This window comes from Pseudopodoces humilis, chromosome 14, assembly GCF_049639895.1.
Source record: "Pseudopodoces humilis isolate 2021_Gansu_Grassland_sample_001 chromosome 14, ASM4963989v1, whole genome shotgun sequence".
Taxonomy (NCBI): Eukaryota; Metazoa; Chordata; class Aves; order Passeriformes; family Paridae; genus Pseudopodoces; species Pseudopodoces humilis.
Genome location: NC_142213.1, coordinates 27,694 through 47,774, shown reverse-complemented (window position 1 = coordinate 47,774; position 20,081 = coordinate 27,694). Strand labels below are relative to the sequence as shown.

Sequence of the window (20,081 nt, the reverse complement as noted above, 5' to 3'; positions counted from 1 at the left end):
CCCGTCTCTGAGTCTCTGTGCGCTTGCGCAAAGGGCTGCAGCTCCCGGCGGCTGACGCGCGAGGGGCGGCTGCGCGTGCGCGGGCACCGGGGCGCTTTGCGAGCGGCGCGGCCCCGCAGGTTTGGTTGTCACCGCTCGTCCTGGCGAAGAGCAGCGGCGCCGGTGTCCCGGTGGGTAGGGAGGGGACCGCAAGGACTGCGCCCAGGGTGGTGGGAGGTGCGGTGCGCCTGACCGCGGCGGCAGCGCCCTCGGAGCGTGGGCTGCCTCGGGTCTCTCGACAAGGGGCGAGGCCTGGAAAGGAGGCGGATGGTGCCAGGCGCTTCAGGTGTGCTGCAGAGACCGCAGCGGGATGGCGGCTTGAAGCATGCGATTGATTGCTGTATAGTGGGAGCCTTGGGAACCCAGCAGCCCCACCTTCTGCTGCACTTAAGGGTTCGGGCATTGTTTTTTTACTTCTTGCGATTTAGAAAAAGTTATTTCCTGTAAGTAGTCCTGAAAGGGACGATGCAGTTAAGAACTTTGTTATTGAAATGTGGTGCAGGAAAGTGTCATGCAGAACAGGGTGGTAGAGTTTGAAGAGATGGGAGTTATTCAAGTGTTGTGAGGGAATCCAATTCTTTGTAGAACCTGCACTTGAATCAAGAGCCATGTGGTCAGCCGATGAAATCGCTGGGCTATGTTACCTGCATTATAGGACCAGACTTCCTAAGCAGGGGAAACCAGATCCAAACAGGGAATGGACTTCCCTGGCAGCTGTTGTCAAAGTGGAATCTGCAGCCCAAAGAGAGGCTCTTGATAGTCCAGGAAACTTGGAGGGTAAGAACGAGATTTGGGGATAGGGGTGGGAGAGGAGGGAGAGGCAGAGAAGGTTCTTGATGCTTTCTTTTTATATCCGTTCTTTTAAAATGTCTTTAAAAAAGCACACACCCTTTCCTATTCCATTGCAGTTTCCACCCAAATTCTTTACTCTTTGTGACTGTAAACTTTGCTATTTGTGTGATTCACAGCTTCTGTCTGGAAAGAGGTGGTTTTAGTGAAATGCCATTCTTCCCAGACTGTAAACAAGACAATGAAAGCCTTAATTTGGCTTTTGTTCAATATGTGGTGAAAGTCTAGGCAGAACCTGAATTCCTAATATAAACTCTGGAAAAAACATGTTTAATTTGATAGAATCCTAGAAAGGTTTGCTCTCCTATTGTGTTACTACATTTTGCATTTGTGTTAGTTCGTCATCATCATCTTTTCCTTTAGTGGCACTTCAGTGTTGCCAGGCAGATTGTATACTATATTTATGATTTCTCATGTGCCTGAGGAACGCTGTGGCAATGTCTGCTGTGTGCTGCCTAGCTTATTTACCAAGCCTGTATTAACATTCTTCCTATGCGGTCATAGACTTTTCCTAGCCCTGTTTCTTCTACCTGCTGCATTCAGTTCTTGATCTGATACTGTTTTCTTTTCTGTAAGGTTGCATGGTGCGCCTCTCTGTATACGGCCTTCTATTCTGTGTTCTGTGTGTTGTCTTACCAGAATGACTGCATGAGAGCAATGTTTCTGGCAATGGTTAGAGGCTATAGTTTTTTCAGTTAATGTTGTTTATTCTTCAGTAACTAAGGAAGTTGTTGCTATGGGAACTGGAACAAAATGTATTGGCCAAAAGAAAATGCGAAAAACTGGTAAGTATGGTGTGAAATTCAAGAGCAGACTACCTCTGCTACCTTCTTTCTCGCTGGTATCATAGAATCAATGAAAATGTCCAAGGCATTCTGCTCAGACTTTTTCTGGATTGAAGCCAGAAGTGTAAGATAGACTTTGATTCATCAATGAGAGAGGAGCTTAGGCAGCCACAATGGCTGCACTTGCTGCCTCAAAAGTGAATTAACTCTTTATGTCTGCAAATGTGTAGTTTAGGCCCTGTGTAACTGCCAGTCATGGGTTGGGAGATGAAAATCCACAACTGGTGCTCCAGGTGCTCATGAGACAAACAGCCTTGTTTATTATTCAGAACTCACTTAAATACCAATTCGAATCTCCTGGGCTAGACAGCCATTGGCTGATATCTCTCTCCCTGCCCAGCTTCCCGGCCAGTGGTGTGCTTACTTCTCAGCTTGGATGGGGTTGGCTGACGGTCCCCTGTAACGTGTCTAGGGACATGTTCAGATATGAACTAGGCTAGCTGAAATGTATTTGCGTTATGGTCAGATTTACTTTGTCCAGTCCAGGCCAGCTATGCTGTGGCAGCCCTGAGTCTGCATATTCAAAGACTTCACAGCTAAAAGCAAAATATAAGCAAAACAAGGTATAAGCAAAATAATTGTGCTTTGGTCACCTGTTGCAGTCTAGTTTTGTTGGGGTCTGATGCAAGAGGTACCACTGCTGGTACTAACCAGCAGGAAGATACTAATAGGGTTTTTCTCCCTTACTGCATGTTTTCTTCTTTATGGCATATTACTCCTAAATAGTTTTAAGTGTTGTACAATAAATGTATGGGATAGATACATGGATTCTCACAACTTTACCGTTTCTTACTATGTATTGCAGGAGGCTTTCCTTGCTCTATGTGTCCATTTTTAAATTCATGATGTATCTGTCTCCTCTGCTAGGACAGGGAAAAAGCTATAGTAATGATGAATGCTGAAAAGTGGCAAAGCGGGAAAGGTGTTCATGCATATGTAGGTACAGAGTTTCTGCCCTATTTAGACTTCAGAGGAGGAATTGAGTGAGATATGAGAAAGGGTTTTGGCTGTTTCTGTTTTAGGCTATTTTATGTTCTCGGTAATGTCCTTCATTTTGAAATTAATTAGTGGAGCAAAACAGAGGAAACTAGATTCTATATCTTAGATTTTTGGGCTATTTCTTGTGATTTGGCCATCTCAGAAAAGTTTTAATGCAGACATTTTTCTGACTGATTTAGGAAAATTATGATTGAACTGTTGTACCATTTACAACGTAGATATTAAATGTCTAAATAGAAAATTGACTAGGAAAAAAGTAACACTAGTTTGTTTTGCCTTTGTTTGTCTTCAGTGATCTCAAATTTAGAAAATATTTCTTCTTATAATAACATTTTTAACTTGGTGGTAGGTCATGTTAATGGTTATCTGTTAGATCACTTCTAAACTTTTAAAACTGTTAGAGAGGACTTCTATCACTTGGCCTTTTACCCCTGAAGTAAAAGATGATCTACCACTGCTGTTCCTTTATACACCATAACAGGCAGATACTGTAGGAAAGCTGGAGATGTGCAAACTTAGTAAATACCAGAATTATTTGCAGGAAAAAAAGTTTAAATTGTAGGACATAGTTGAAAATTCAACCAAAAGCTTAACAAGCACTTGAAATTTTCTGGCAGTATTTTGAGAATATCAAGATTTACCATTGAAAACAAAAGTCAGGAAGATTTTGAAGGAGGGTAGTGTTTATTCAACTCAAAGGGTTTCCAGTATCAGAAGAGTTAAAACTTGGTATTCAAACAAGTCTCTGACTTGCTGCAGACTGAGTACTTTTATCCTTTATTTGCATAGGCTGTTGACCTCCTTTTGTGGTGATTGGAAGTTTAAATATCTTGAAATACTCTAAAACCAATGGTAAACATTCATATACTAACAAATATGTAGCTCTGTCCTATGTCAAATTCTATTTGTTTTGTCTTCTTTTTAGTCATGATTTAGTATTCACATTTGGGTTTTGCTTTAGGAGATATTCTGAATGACAGCCATGCTGAAATTTTGGCCAAGAGGAGCTTCCAGAGGTGAGGCATGAATGAAGTTTTACTCAATGCTGTTACTCAGTGCTGCCTGAAGTTGTTGCGATACAAATAATTTTGACCTATGGCTGAGATAGCCAATTTTGTATCTTTAGATATGAAAATGTAGTGAAAGACTGCATTACTTCTGTGTGGGCAACACTCTTTTTTCCTGTTGTTAGCAGGATTTTAGTCTAATTTGTATTCTTCTAGGTAGTGTTAGGGCCTTTTCACAACAGCTTGCTTCATCCTTGTTCTTGTGTAGCCTTTGTATGAAGAATTAGGATCTGATTTCAAGTGACATCAATGCAGATCTGATGACTACTAGTCAAGGATAGAATTTTTGCTCTTTCCCACATGCCAGTCCTCTTGTTTACATGGGATAAACTGGTTCAGGGAACTGAGCTAGGGGAACAGTAATTTTGCAGAAATTAGTATGTTTCTTGCAATTTGATGCCACTAAACTGAGTCTCATAAAAATCAGATGAGTTGCAGAGTTGGTAAATATACAGACATTGGGAGGAGAGAACCTTATCTATACAGTTTGTGATGTTTAACTTTAACTCCACTGAATCTAACTCTTTGAGGTCTGTTATTAAAGTTCCAATGATGTGTTTACATTTATTATGTTGGATGCCATCTCTCTGTAAAAGCGTAACTGAGTGGCTCCTGATAGAATTCCATCAGGAAAGAGCAGGCTCTAGAGGGTGTCTAAGTTTTGTTGTCTTCTCATGCATCAAAAACGGAGTCAATGTTTCATGAAAACTTTCTGCCTAACAGGTATCTTCTCCATCAGTTGTGGCTTGCAGCTTCCCATCAGCAATGTATCTTTAGTCCGGGAACTGAAACTGGGAAATGGAAACTCAAACCAAATATCATATTTATTTTCTTCTCCAGTCATACCCCATGTGAGTATGCTGGAGTGAACCAAATACATTGCTCCCGCTTGTAGAATCTTTTGTGCCCCTTGTCTTTCTTTAGTCTCTCTTTGGTCTGGATTGAGAACAAGGAAGTAATTCATGTACCGATACGTGCCCAAAGATGTACCTGACTGGTGCTCCACAGATACATTTGGCATTTTATTTCACTGGATGTGATTAATGAGAACTCAGTAAGTCTGATGTACTGCTCATTATATAGTGGAATGTTTCATTTTAAAAAATAATAGCTATTATTTTTCTTTCCAGAAAATAACATACTTGTCAGAGGTCCTGCCATATTGCCTAGTTGCTTTGTTTCAAACATTATCTCCATGGATTAAAATTTTAATAAAAAATACTGGCATTTACCACCATTCCTAAAAACAACCAAACAAAAGATACCCCACACCCAATCAACAGCCACCCCCAACCCTGTAAAGCAAACAAAGAAAAAAACCCAAACGAACACCAAAAAAACCCCAAAGCAACGAGCAAACAAAAAAACCAAAACCAAGCAAAAAATTAAAACAGAGGAGAAGAGCCAATACCAACTCATGCAAAACCCCCCAACAAACCAAAACCACACTCCTGAAAAACAGGAAAAAAAGCCCCATTCATGAGACATCTCTAGCTCCCCAAGACAAAACTTCTTAGGGAATGTAATGAAACTTGGAAAACATTCTTTGTGTGTTTAGAAAAACCAGAAGCACAAAGATGAAGACCTGTTGACAGAATGAAGGAATGTGGCCCCTTGGTCTACGAATGTATCGGGCATCTTGATGTTACCATGCTCTCTCACTGGTGTGTTAACTGCTAGTCTGCTACAGAGCAAAGGAGTTTTAAGAACTCTCAAAATATGCCTTTTCAGTACATCATAGAGTGAATTGGTTCCTCAGACATCTTCATGATTTTGAGTGCATTTCTGGAATATGCAATATTATTTTTCCTCATTAGTGCATTTGAGAATAGAAATTATGTCTTCAAATTTATTGGTGAGAATAATTTCATTATTTTCTTTTTCTCACATTGTGAGAAATTTCTCATATAAATCAGCAGGCCTGCCAGGCTTGCTTTGCTTTGAACTGTGCTTCAGAATTTTGGTTCTGAGCTTGTTTCAGTGATACAGATTGTTTTCACCCTTGCTTGACAGATTATTCTTTCATTATTCTTTTGAGGTTCATATTGTTTGGTTAGATCAGGCTGGTTTTCCTGTGAGTCTTCAGCACTGATGGAGTCTGTCAAATGCCTCTGTTACCTTTTACTTTATATATTGTAAATTTTACTTTCTTGATTATTTCTTACATAGTATGCAGAACTTGAAATTAAGTTGGCTCAAATTTCAGTGAGATTTGATTCAGTGTTGCACAGGACAATGTTGTTTCAAAAATGTGTTCTCATAGTTAAGTTTTCCTGAGTGCAGATCTATGAAAGCTACTAGTAGTTGTAATATTACTGGCATGATGTGTTCCAGTCACAAGATGTTTTTTTGGCCAATTTTATGTTATTTCTTTTGTTCCAGGTGGAGATGCTTCTATTTTTCCAATCAGTGAACCACAGAACCAGTTTTCTAAGCCAGTGACTGGAGGTCATGCTGTTGGACAATCAGCAGAATGCAGAAGTAACCGTAATCACTTGTATCCAGAAGATAAAAGGAAATCAGAGAAGATGGCAAGTAATCATACAATCAAGAGAATGAAAAGTGATGATGCTGATTGTTTTTCCATAATCACTGAAGACCTGGCTGTTCATGAATCTGTGAAACAAAAAGACGCAAATCAAAAGAGCTGTAAATGTTGTGCAGAGATGCAAACAACTGATGAGACTGGCTTAGTGAGACCAAAGGTAGTAGATGTTCATAGAACTGGAGCAAAATGTGTACCTGGAGAGTTGGATGATGCCCGAATACCTGGACTGGGGTACCACTGTGTGGGATTATTACGAGTGAAGCCAGGTCGAGGAGACCGAACGTGCTCTATGTCCTGCAGTGATAAACTGGCTCGCTGGAACGTGTTAGGGTGTCAAGGAGCTCTTCTGATGCATTTTCTGCAGTATCCAGTGTATCTGTCTGCAGTTGTAGTGGGGAAGTGTCCGTATAGCCAAGAAGCTATGCGGAGAGCAGTTATTGAAAGGTAAGTGCTCCCCTTAGATGCTGTGCATGTAAACAGTGAGCTTTGGAAGACAATGCGTGTCATACTAGTATTAGAACTTCAGTAAACTTTTGATAATGTGTCTTCTAAGATGCTGATAGAGAATCTGTTCAAGTGTGAGCTGGATGAGCAGACGTGTGTGTTAAAAACTATCCTGAATGACTGGGCCCAGAAGGTAGTGATCATTGGGTGAAGTGTAGTTAAAGGTGTAAGTAACCATGTACCCCAGGGATCAATACTAGATCCAAACTTACTTAATATCTTCATTAATCAGTCATCTGGGTGATGGTGCAGACTGTATGCCCAGACAGTTTGCTGAAGACTCAAAGCCAAGGAGTGGCTGATTGGCCAGGGCATTGTGCTGTCATCCGGAGCAACCTCTGCAGACTGGAGAAAAGTAGGAACTTCATAAAGTTCAGCAAGGGGAAGTGAAAACTTGCACCTGGGAAAGAACAGTCCCATGTACCAATATATGCTGGGGGCTGCCAAGATGGAAAGCAGCTTCACAGAAAAGAATTATAGGTTCCTGCTAGATGTGAAGTTGAAAATGAGCCAGTAGTGTGCCTTCCAACTCAGACTCTAGCAACAAAGAAGGCTAATGGTGTCCTGGGCCACTTCAGGCAAAGTATCGCAGCAGGTCCAGGGAGATGATCCTTCCCCTGGATTGATACTGGTGAAGCCACATCTGAAAGGCTGTGTCTGGTTCTGGGCCTCTCAGTACAAGAGGGATGTAGACATACTGGAGAGAGGCCAGCAAAGGGCCTTGAAGATGCATAATGGATTTTTAGAATCTCTCATATGCAGAGAGCTGGGACTATGCAGGCTGGGGAAGAGAAGGCTTGTGGGCATCTTACCAATTTGTATACATACCTGAAGGGAGGTGGCAGAGAAAATGGAGCCAGGCTGTTTGCAGTGGTGTTGGTGATAGGACAAGAGGCGATGGGCACAAACTGAAGCATGGGAGGTTCCCTCTGAACATCAGGAAACGCTTACTGTTGTGAGGGTGATGGAACACTGGCAGAGGTTGCTGAGAGGTTGTGGAGTCTCCCAACTTTGAGTTACTCAGCAGTGATCTGGACACTGTCCTGAGCAGATGACTGTAGGTTGCCTGGCTGGAGGAGGGGTGGTTAGACTAGATGACCTACAAGAGGTCCCGTCCCACCTCAGTTGTTCTCTGGTTTATTGAAATGGTTCAGGACATGTAGTATGTGACAGCTTGTACTGGTCAGCTGGAAGAAGTGTTATACTGGAGAAGCAAAGTTTATATGAATTTTCATGGTCGTAAAAATTTGTCTGCTTCTTTAATCTCAGTTACATCCAAGATCGGATTTTTCTCGCTGCTGTGAGAGCTTTCAACACAGCGTGTCATTTCAGGAAGATCTATGTGAGTGATGAACTGCACTGGTGCAAAATGAGGAAAGTTATCTGTTGTGCACTGGCCTTATTTCTCAGATTATTCAGTTGATGCAACCTATCCCAGCAACCAGGACAGGCAGTAGACATTTTTCTTGCTTGGGAGGCTAAGTCAGTGGAGTAGAGCAGTAGAGAAGAGTAAGTGGATTTGGGCAGAGTGAAGGGAAAGGAAAGGAAGAAAAAAACATGGGAGCTGAACCATTCTTTTTAAGTGGCAGTTACTAGACCATTTCATAAGGTTTGACTTGGTTTAGTAACTCCTTTCCTCTGTACCCACGATCCTTCTAGGATATAAAAGAGGTTGTAAGTCTATTAATGGAGAAACTCCAGTGACGTACCCAGTGGAGCTTTCTGTATAATCCTTTCCTTGTTCTGTAAGACGTAACAAGAACTTTCCTAGCCTTGTTAGTCCTAGTGCAGTCAGGCACTTCTTCAGACTCTTGGATCTGACAATATGAATCTCAGTCTTAATTCTTGCTCTAAGTATTGTAGTGATTAAACACATGCTGTATTTTCCTCACTTGATCCTAAAGTCATTCAGTACGAACAGTAATTTAAGGTAACAAAGATTATACATGGAACTGTAAGTATATTTTGTATGTTTTTAGGCTTTGGTTATAAATGTTTAGGCTCATAAAACAATTCCCGATGGAATGCAGTTGACTATGTGAATACTTCATGATTTTTATTTTTCTTTGTGATTGCAGAAGTGTATTGCGGTTTTTGTCCTGCGTACTTAATTGATTATAATAGCTTTTAACTAGACCTTTTTAAAAACCAAATCATCACAGTTTTTTTAGGATGGACAAGGTTATAATAAACTAATGTGGCATTGAGGTTTAGTAAATATTTTTCTGAAGGGAAAAAATGCCTTCAAACCTCCTGTCTTACCTAAAAAACTGATGTTCAATTCAGTTTTAATGTAAAGGAAATTTATTTTAGATAATGAATGGAAATTGTGCAAAATGGTCTTGTTTGGGAAGAACATACTGAAAATCACTTGCATTTTTCTGTGTTTACTTTAGGTGTCAGCACATCTCATCTTTACCAGATGGTTTTCTCACTCAGGAGGTTAAGCTGCTGCAATCAGATCTTCAATTTGAACACAGCCATCAGGCAATTCAGGAAGTTCAAAGTAACAGCAAAACAAAGCTTGTTCCTTGCAGTGCAGGTGAGTTCATTTGGGCTAGTTGGGTAACAGTGTGCAAAAGCCCAAACAGAAATGAGATGGGTTTGGTTGTTTGGACTGGAACATCATTCCTTGCCAGTATACTAGCGGCAAAGTACAAAAAGCAAAAAATTAATTTCAGGTTAATAGTATTTGTCTCAGTTTCTAGTTTCCAGTAGGGAGTTTTCAGACTGAATAAAAACTTGGTTGATGTCATTAAGAATTTATAATTTAAACACTGACAGAAAATAACCAGGGAAAACAAAAGCCGAGTACAAGAAGAAAACAAAAGACTTCTTGTTTCAGTTAGTTTTGCATTCTCCTTGGTAATGAACAAAAGACTTGCCATGCTGAGTTATGTTTGTAATTGCTCCAAAAATCTGTCAGTGAAGAAACAATACAGAGTAGTATAGTGTAAAAGTTGTATTGATAGATATTTTGGGCATGGCATTTTATGTCATGGTGATGAATGAATGCTTAAATCTCAATGTGATTTAGCAACATGGTCTCAGTTGGAAAAAAAAACAAAAAACTGAACTGCCACTCTATGTGTATGGCTAAGCAGTTTCTTTAACTTGGACATGCCTGCCTTCTGCTGTTGTATACTTTTTTGTCTTAACCAGAACTGGAAGTTTTTCTATTGCAATAGAGCTAGGGATAAAATAGAATGGAAACAGAATGTTCCTTAATGGAATTTACATTCATTAAATTTGAGTTATTTACAAGTGCCAGGAAGGAAAATGCTTTAAGATTGTGAGATAGGAAACAGATTTTGTCATTGAAAAATAGTGACAGTTAAGTTAGCAAAAAGGCTTGAAAGCAGCCGTGACTGAATTCACTCTGTGTCTTTCTTGATGTACACTTCTCAGGTCATTTTGTTAAATGAACATGAATGGTGCCTTAGCATGCTTTTTTATGTCAGGTGGTTTCTTTTCATGGGGTGAAAATCAGAATAAACTCTAAATTTAGGGCTGTTACACAGAGTATTGAAGGATGCTTGATGGGAACATTTCAGCTGTTATTTTAAGAAGATACCAGTTCTGTGTAGTGCCTTGAGATAATTATGAAAAAAGTGAAAGAATACAAAATGTTTTAATTTTTAAGTAACTTTGAATCTGCTTGTCAGAAACTGATATCTTCTAACCAGGTGATTTTTAGGTATTTCACATGTGGAGGATTTAATACCAGTGATATGTATCTAACGTTTTTTCATGTTACACAGGATGGTAATTTAGAGTAATTAAGAGTAATACAGCATTGTTCTTGAATCCCTGTGTAAGTACAGTCGGGATTTAGCAGAATACAATTGCAGCATACAGCTGAATTGTAATACAACGGTGAGTAACATAAGCAGTCTTTGAGCATCCTGAATAGCAGGATGGTCTTTAGAGTGAATGCAATGTGCAACTGTTTTGCCTGTTAGGAACACAGAGAAGAGGGAGAATTTAGGAGACAGAAGCTGTCTCATGGTAGTAGAAGTTGAAGAACCTGCTGTTATGCTATAGAGGAACAGATTGGACATGTCAGTTTCTCCTGACATGCTGCTGATGCTTTGCTGATTACTTAGAAATTGTAAGGTATTGTATGCAGAGCTTCAGCATTAAGAAGTTTACAGTCTGAGATGATTACAAAGTTCAGAGACTCGGGGTAGAGTTTAAGGCTGTTGGCACTTGCTATCTCTTCCAACAAATTATTTTTATATGACTACTAGCTAATAATGTTTTTCAAGTAAAGTCTCCAAATATTTGGTGTATGTCAGTTATCACACATGAAACTACTTAGAGTACACAGTAAAATAATAGCAGAAACTAAATTAAGAAGGAAAACAGAGGGACTGGTGCAAGTAGTTTAGAGCAATATTTCACAGCCTGATGTGAAAATAAGCATCTAGCTTGGAAATTTCTTCATACATTGTCCAGGCATGATGCACAAAAGAAAGAATCCCCCTAAGAAATGGAGAATTACAAAGCTGAAGGCCGGATATTTAGAGGCATGGATTGTTAAATTATCTAATTAAGATGAAAGCCCTGTGTGTGTGCATTTTCATGTTTTTAAATCGAGCATTCTTTCAGATGCTGGAATTCTGGCACTAGAAAACCATGGTACTCTTTCTAGTTTGAATTATTTTGGGAAGCAACACAGGAACAAATAGAATGAAAGGAACTGTTAGGTTCTGCTTTTGTGATAAGAGCATCTCCCTTGTTCATAACAATTTCTTTAACAGCTATCAGTTGGAGTGCAGTCCCTGAACAACCTCTGGATGTCACCTCAGACGGCTTCCGCCAGGGAACAACAAAGAAGGGGATTGGGAGCCATCAGAGCAGGTATGAGAGTGTTAGCTTGCATGTCTTTGTCAGCTCATGTGATATTGTCAGAGCGGGAGGAAATCTAGGGAATGGTGAAGAAGGGGAAAGGTAGAGAGCAGGGGGAAGGGAAGAGTTGCTGTTTAAGGGAAGAGAGGGCAATTGGAATAATGAAAGCTAAATGAGAATTAACAAATTTATTATATTTCTTTGTCACTATTGAGAACATTGTAGATAATGGTGGTGAGGGACTGTGATCAGTTTTTATTGAAAGGATGTTTACTGTTGAAGGAAACAATTTTTGCTTTTTTTTTTTTTTGGTTTTTTGTGGGTTTTTTTTGGTTGATGACTGTGAAGGAAATGTGTGCATTGCAGGTTCTCTTTCTAGAGATTTTTTTTTTTTTTATTTAATATCAGGCCAGCTGTCCTGGATGTATGATCATTAAAAGTGTAGCTTTGAAACATGACTTTCTTCCTTAAAATTTGAAAATGTGTCAAAATGATGGCAGCACATTCCTAACATGAACATGTCACCTTTCCAACTGTCATCTTGGCACTGGTGCTCTTTAAGAAATCCTCTATCAACAGTTATAGTTTAAAGAAATAGTTACATATTTTTCTTGAGGCAGAGAGGAATTACTCATGAGCATCTGTAGGCAAATTTCTCCATCTCTGTGTTACCTTCATTTTAGGTGAGATGGCCAAAATTTTCATTGCTCTATGGAAATTCAGCTTGAGGATTGTGGTTCAAATTAGCTGTTGGCCGATTATACTACCAGTTTATCAATGGTCATATTGTTCATGTTTCCTGGACTTTTTGGGAGGATGATGACGATCGTGACAAGGGGTGAATAGCATAATAAGTACAGCTTAGACAATTGTTGTGGAGAATTAATTCATATGCCTGCAAGTTGCACAGTCTGAGCTTCTTGAAGTTAGGCCTGATTTGACTGAAGTTTATCCTGGTATATCCTAGTATTCCCAAATTTTCTGTGGAAAGAAGAGGGCCAGGAACTTTGTGGTTTGTGACCAGCATTGGTGTCTGGGGTATTTCTAATACAGGTGACCTAAGTGACTTTAAGTGCACCTTTTAAGATGGATTCCGTATGCACTGTAGAATATTTATTTTCAATGTGCCATATGTATTCCTGAAGACATATGAATGATCAAACAAACCAGCTACCCCTTTTTCCAGTAGGCTTAAATTTGTTACATAGCATTTGTGCATCAGCTCTAAAACTTGAGAGGCATCTGCTAGCTGACAGCTCAAAAGTGTGAGAACTCAATTATTGTTGAAAGATCCTTTTCTCAACATGTGCTTGAAATTCACTAAAACTTTCAAAAGTTATTAGAGCCTAGAAGACTGTGATTACAAACATCTCGTTTTCCTTAGGAAATCAGGATTAAAAACAATGTCAGCGAACAAGTAAACTATCCATGCTTTTGAGGTAAACAGTCACAAAAGAACTTTTATAATGAAAATAAGGAATTTACAGCCTTATTTGGACTGGTGGTGGTGGTAAATAATAAACAAGACTTGTATTTCTACATTCTTCTTCCTCTCAAGAAATCTCAGGATGATTGCTGGGAAGTGTTATTTCCCCCTTTCAATATGCTAGATAACATTAAATACCAAGGAAGGTAAAGCTGATTGACTAAAAGGAATTTGTGAGTAAATGTCTGGTATGTGCTTTTGTTAATGCTTAATTAACTAAATCATGAACAGCTACAAGATGAAATTTTGACAGATTAACTTGAATATTAAATTTTAGAGCATCTTTGTATGCCATCACTACTAATGGGGTTCAGCAGGGCTCTTGTTTTAGGGCCAGTGCTTTTCAGCATCCTAATAAATGACTAGGATGCAGGACTCAAAGGTACACTAAATAAGTTTGCCAATGACATTAAAATGGGAGGACCTGTTGACTCCCTTGAAAGAAGACAGGCCCTGCAGAAGGACCTTGACAAATAACAGGGTTGGGCGATCACCAACCATGCAGAGTTTAACAAAGACAAATGCCAGTTTCTGCACATGGCACAGGGTGACTCTGTATGTATGGACAGACTGGGAAATGAGAGGTTGGAGAGCAGCTGCAGAAAAGAACCTGGGGATCCTGACTGCTGGCAAGTAGGATATGAGTTGTTCCTGGCAACCAGGAGGGCCACTTGCATCCTGGGGGACATGAGGCCCAGCATTGCTGGCTAGGTGAAGGAGGGAATTGTCCCACTCTGCTCTGCACAGGTGTGGCCTCACCTCCTAGGGGCAGTTTTGGGCACAGGAATACAAGATAAAGCTCTAAGCGTCCAAAGCGGGGGCCATCAGGATAATGGAGGGTCTGGAGGGGAAGCCCTACGAGGAGCAGCTGAGGTAGGTCACTTGGTTTGTTCAGCCTGGAGAAGGGGAGCCTGAGGGGAGACCTCACAGCAGGCTTACAACTTCCTTGGGAGGTGACACAGAGGTGCAGGCACTGTTCTCTGCTCTCTTGTCACCAGCGATAGGGCCCGAGGAATGGCTGGAGCTGTGTCAGGGGAGGTTTAGGCTGAATATTAGGAAAAGGTTCTTCACCCAGAGGGTGGTTGGGTGCTGGAACAGGCTCCCTGGGGCAGTGGTCACAGTGGTCTGAGATCAAGGAGCATTTGGACAACACTTTCAGGTACATGCTGGGATTATTGGGATTTTCCTCAGCCAGGAGTTGGACTCAATGATCCTTATGGAGATTCTATGATACTATGCCATTTTTGATGTTCTTAAAATATATGCTACCAACATAGGAAGATTTTTTTCTTGATTGATTTTGTTTTCAGTGCTTCTGGAGAATCAGCTTGCACTTCTTGGAGAACTGAATCAGTCATTGTTAAAACAAGTATGCAAACATAATTAAATAGAGGAAACAGCTGGGCCATTCAAAACCAAACTACGCTTTATAAGCAGTGATTCTGGTTGCCATTCTTTGGGGAAATAAAAGGGCTCAAAGCTGATGAATGTATATAGTATCTTCTAAAGATCTTTCAAACTTTGACTCACTTTAATTTTGATGAGCCTCTTTGTACTTAACTGCTCTGCAGCTGTTGTTGAATGTATCCTCATCACCATTGTGAAGACATCAGCATCGTTCCAGATATTTCTGTTCCTTCTTTTATTTATTTTGAATAATACAAAATTTAACAGTTCAAAAAAGCCTTCGGAGTCCTTTGCTTGTTTGATCTGTTCTGGGACTAGTCCTTCTGGCTAAACCTTACTGCAGAACTGATGACAGTGCAGTTTCATGGACTGTCATGATTTCATGCAGATTACAGTGTGATACTAAAATGTTCTTTCTGCAAACTGGTGACTGCTGGCTGGGAGAATGGGGGCAATGCAGCTTTTTGTCAATATAGCATTTAAAACTAAGGGAAAAGGCATGTGGGCAGCTTGGATGGGGTAGAGAGGTTTTTTGATATTCTGTCAAATATGTTTAGCTGGGATGTACTGCTGTGAGCTATAAGAGGGAGTGAATTTATGATTTTTTTATTCCATCAGAATTTCTAATTTTTAATTTTTTTTATATCAGATCCAAAATCTGTAAAGTGGAACTCTTCCATAAATTCCAAAAGTTGGTGATAAGTATTTCACAAGAAGATCTACCAGACACTCTACGGTAAAGACATCATCATTACCTTTAGAAGAGTGAATATATGTTAATGAAACCAAAGACTACTGTGATGATACAGTATATGCTCATGAATCTCATTTTAGAGAAGTCCATTGTTAAACTTTGATACTTGAAAAAATGTGGAAAGAGATACAAGATGAGGAAGTAGTATCTTTTTTTGAAAACTGTGAGCTATTAGATCAGCTGCCTGCAGCTCTCTACCCTTGGTGCTATTCAAACCCTGCATTCCAAAATTGCCATGGAGTTATTGATATCTGGTTGGTGTTCAGTAATTCTATCAAAGTCCACTTCTTTGATTCACAAGAAGGAAGAGCTTGAGTAGGAGTAAACCCCCCCCCTTTTTTTTTTTAAGTCTAGGTTAAAATCTGTTTTCATCTTAGCATATGGTGGAGTAAGAGCTAGTAAGGTGAGATAGTGCTCTTTCTGCATTTTTCTCTCATGTGGTTGGTAAGGATAGATAGGGCTCTTACTGCAATGCATATGTTACAGAAACAGAGACCCGGGGAGAAAATAAAGCAGTTTTTGTCTGAGGAAACCATAATTGGAATTTTTCTTTACATTATTAAAAACAATTTGGTTTATCAAACTGGAGTTAATTACTTGCAGTAATCATCCAGTATGGCATAGCATTAGGTGCATTATATATTTGGTAGTATGCTGTAAAGTAAAGCATAGTTTCACATGTACAGAAACTTAGTTCTCTTTGGCTTAGAGATGTAGAAGGGTCCAAATCCACTGCCGCAGAATGTTTATTTTATTTTAGACTTACCTCCAGTTATAATTTTACCAGCTTTAGGATGCAGTTATCCCAACTCTTGAGCCAGTTTAACTGCTTGTAGCTGCTGATGGGGGTGGTCCCACAGCAGTTTATTGCTGGCTGTTGATTCCTGCTTTCTCCCTTCTGTCAGTAGCACTTCTCATGATGGTCCAGTTCAACTAGGTAATGTGGCTAAAAACAATTGCCCTGTCTTCTGTGTTTTCTCTTGGACTAATGAACTTAACTGGCCAATGGAAATCTGAAACAGATAAAAGCCATGCCAAGGAAGTAGGAGGCGTATGTGACTGGAGGCAGGGGAGATAGGCCATTTCAGCCTTTCATGGTACTAAGACAGTAGGTGCAACAAACTCAGCCAAAGTAAGTGTACCCTGGATCTTTAATTAATGGATCTTGCTTGCTTTTGAGTTCTGTTGAATTAAAGATTGGAGTTACCTTCTGTGTCTATAGAAGTGCCTCATAAGTGTTTCAAAGTTTTTATGTCAACATGGACCATGCTATTGCTGAGATGCTTTCAATTGATTCTATAAGTAGAGAGACTTTGTCCTTAAATCAGTTTGAAATATAAAGTTTTTAGCCTCTTTTGGGTGAGAGTTTGTCCACGCTTGTTTAGCCATCATAATTTTCTCAAAACAGATTGTGAACTTGTGCGTTGTTGGGTAGGTGACTCATTATGCTGATCACGTGCTGCTTACATAAAGTCACTTCACCTCAGGGCTTTTCTAGACCATTGGCTTTGTTGTTTCCTTTGACTTTTTTGTCCTCTACTGTATTTTTTCTGTCTGGGCTTCTCCTGACAAAGTCCAGCTGATTCACAGATGTGATATTGGTTTTATGCTGGTGCTAGCTCATTAGTCAGCTTGTGCAGCTGATTGCCTTTAATTCTTTTGTTTTTCCTCCTCTTTACTTAAAAAGCAAAATGAAAAAGTGTCTTTGTGTTGCTGTTTCTTTCATCTTCCCTTTTCCTTTCTACACTGTATTCTGATGTTTTGATTTTTCTTTTCCCCTTGGAGTCTGCATGAACTTCAGATAAGAAATCCTACTCTCAAATTGTTTCTTTAAACTTCTGTGTATTTAACTGTTACCGAGTTTTGTATTTTCTTCACATTTGAACGTATCTTGTTATCTCTTCCCACAAATGGTTGGCTCTAAAATTGTGCTGTCTGCCAGTTTCCTTTTTCCTTGACTCTTCTAGTCCACTTCTCTGTCTCTTGCCTTCCATCTTTTCTGCTCCATCAAGGAAAGCTCATTCTGTAGTACTTTCAAATTTGCTTGTTTTGTAGTTGTAGGGTATATTAGGACAAGGGTTATTCTTCATGTAACTCTGCCTTCATTTACTGTTGTCCACTGTCAGACTTAGGAACCAGGGAATTTAAAGCTTTACATGGAACTGATTCTGATGTTCTTTATTTTGGTGTGTGTGTGTGTGTCTAAAGCTGCTTCTCCTGCTTTTGGTGACTTTTGTATTCATTCTTCACACAGAGGATCTGTGTGGGTGCTGTTAAATTGGAACACATAGACAGCCTACTGGGGCCTGAACTTTGCTGGCTCTTCTAAAAGGCAAATTTAGGTATTTATACTAGTACAGCTTGTCTCACATGTTAAGCATGACATTCATTGATTTGGGTTTTTTCAGGATTTAGTTTATTTGCTTTCAAATGAGACTGGGTAGGAGGTGGCGTTTGGTTGGCATGAGCTAGTTCATCAAGAACCAGATAGTAGTGTATGATGCTGTCCCGCCTTCTTTCTTCCTTTGTGATAATTCTTACGATCTCTGTCTTCCGTGCCATACTTAAATTCTCACTCATCTCTCTAGGCAGACTAACTCTAATGTTGTTTATTTATTACCTGTTACTGCCACCTATCATACCTAATCTTCTTCTGTTGATTCCCTCTCACATGTTATTTTGAAATTACTGGTGCATAAATCCATCCTTTGTTTTTCTTTCTTTATTTTTTTCCCCTTTTTTTTTTTTATGCTTTCCATGTTCACTGCCAATGGAATGGTGACACACCATTGGACAGTGTTGTGCTGTTGCTAATCTGAATTGTTACATAAAGTTCTCTGCAGTATTGTTTGCAGGTCACTTGATGGTAATGTAACAAAGGAGATTTTTTGCATTGCTGGGTTTTTTTTTCCCTGCTGTTAGGAAAAAAAACATGCCTTAGTCACCACCTGGGGAAGTGATGACCTTCTCTTGTCATACAGTGGCATCCACCGTAGAGTCTCCAGGCACTGCTGTTTGTACAAGGTGTGGCTGGCTATATGGCCCTTTGAATCTAAGGGGGACTTTGTAAAATAAACCTGCCCTGACTTTCTTGCTGGGCTTTTTAAATGGATGAATAATCCATTTTTTTCTCTTAAATTGTAGTCAGGAGCCATCACAATTAAGATTCTACTATAATTCTTCCTTCCTCAGTTTGCAGTATGGAGGATTCCAGTTCCAGATCTAGTACTGATAATGGGGGTTCTGTGACCGTTCCACTGGCCAGATGGGGGAGAGTTTTAGTGGGGCCCTTACATGGGACTTTTGAGAGTAGCTCAGAGGTTAGTTTCACTGAGTATGATTAATGTGAAAGAGGTGGAGAAAGGAAAATGGATTGACTGAGATAAGAGTGCAGGGCAGGTTTCTTAAGAGAGATTGTATCTCCCATATTCAGCAATGGCATAGATAGGTTCTCCACACTTGCACCTTTCTGAACACAAGGTTTGAAGTATAGATAATATGGCTTGCTTTGCACATCACAGTGTTTTAGAAATAAATTTATAACAGAATGCTGAGTGCCTCAATCACAGTTTCTGATAATCTGCTGTTATGGTGGAGGTGTGGGGGTTTTTTGGGGGTGATCATAATTGCCTTTGAGCATGAAAGCGTGTTGTAGAAGTTAGTGCAGTGGTTCTCAGACCTCATAGATTAGGGTTCCTGTAGTAGTTTCCTCTTTGATGGTGAAGGTCATGTTGCCTATGATCTTCCCTTCATATTGTAAGAAATAAACATTGCATATCACACATGGCTGACAGATGTTTTGGCAAAGGAAATCAAAGAGGTTGGGAACAGAATGCAAGGAAAGGAAAAAAAATCTTGATGAAATTGTCTTACAGGCATTTTTGTTCAGATACTCTAGACCTGAATTTCCCTATTTTAAAAATCATTGGCATAATGTGCTCAGCAGAGTGACCAATTGTTGTTCTGAGACTGTGGGGCATAGTTGCTACTTGAGGAAGGGAAATGACAATAAAACTGATGAGTCTCTTCTGCTTTAGGGAAAGAAAAGAGATTATTTTCTCCCTTCTCTCATTTTTCCCTATTAGTTTTTTGTTGGAAAAGAAAAAACTGTCCAGTTCATTCTGTCCTTTTCCCTTACAGCCAGTTTTCTAGCACGCTAAGGCTACTTCCACCCAATTCAAAGCACCCTAGCCACATTTTCAGCTTTGTTTCAGCAGTTTTTTCTGTCATAGGAGTTTTCTGTGACCTGTGGTCACACAGTCAAACACAGACATTTCTAGTGCTAGGAGAGCTGTTTTGCTTCCTTTTGTAAGATTGATGACAATGTCTAGCTTAGGAGCCTGGGCGTCTCCCTAGAAGAGAATTTCATTAAGTAGCATGGAAGAGTTCATGGGAGGTTGTCAGGTTCTTAGCTGTTTGATTTTTTTCTTCATTTTGTGACCTCATGTTCAACAGGATCATAGAATTGCTTTCATTTTTGTGCATTTTCTGTCAGGATGAAGACTCTAAAAACCTACTGGGACTACAAGGAAGCTGCATTAAGTTATCAAGAAGCCTGGAGAGTGCTGCGTAGCCAAGCTCTGCTGGGTTGGGTCAAGAATGCCAAGGAATACCTTCACTTCACATGAGAATCCATGCAACTGTGTGAATCCAGGAATAAGCTCTGGTCTACAGCAGATACCTCTGCAGTTCAAGGGCCAGAAAAATACGCGCTCTAGTTTATGTGCTGTAA

At 39.9% G+C, this 20,081-nt stretch overlaps 1 protein-coding gene across 3 annotated transcripts; it reads left to right on the top strand.

Annotated features, from left to right (window-relative positions):
• The first annotated feature begins 49 nt into the window (after window positions 1-49).
• Window positions 50-20,075, top strand: ADAT1 (adenosine deaminase tRNA specific 1). Of its 3 annotated transcripts, XM_005531919.3 has the most exons (10): window positions 52-170; window positions 625-816; window positions 1,605-1,673; window positions 3,694-3,748; window positions 4,523-4,650; window positions 6,182-6,791; window positions 9,248-9,393; window positions 11,615-11,714; window positions 15,245-15,331; window positions 19,845-20,075. In XM_005531919.3, the coding sequence occupies exons 2-10, from the start codon at window positions 648-650 to the stop codon at window positions 19,975-19,977; spliced, it is 1,497 nt and encodes a 498-aa protein (XP_005531976.1). In that variant the 5' UTR covers window positions 52-170; window positions 625-647; the 3' UTR covers window positions 19,978-20,075. The 3 variants fall into 3 exon arrangements, with proteins under 3 accessions (XP_014116027.1, XP_087918430.1, XP_005531976.1); XM_014260552.2 differs by lacking the exon at window positions 15,245-15,331 and having other exon boundaries at window positions 50-170; XM_088062304.1 differs by lacking the exon at window positions 1,605-1,673 and having other exon boundaries at window positions 51-170.
• Window positions 20,076-20,081: the final 6 nt, after the last annotated feature.

Bases quoted from the DNA above. Each gene is read 5' to 3' on its own strand.
- ADAT1 (XM_005531919.3), top strand. From the start codon at position 648: ATGTGGTCAGCCGATGAAATCGCTGGGCTATGTTACCTGCATTATAGG. The intron at 1,674-3,693 runs GTAAGTATGGTG...GTTTTGCTTTAG, and splicing joins AAAGAAAATGCGAAAAACTG to GAGATATTCTGAATGACAGC. The intron at 15,332-19,844 runs GTAAAGACATCA...ATTTTCTGTCAG, and splicing joins GATCTACCAGACACTCTACG to GATGAAGACTCTAAAAACCT.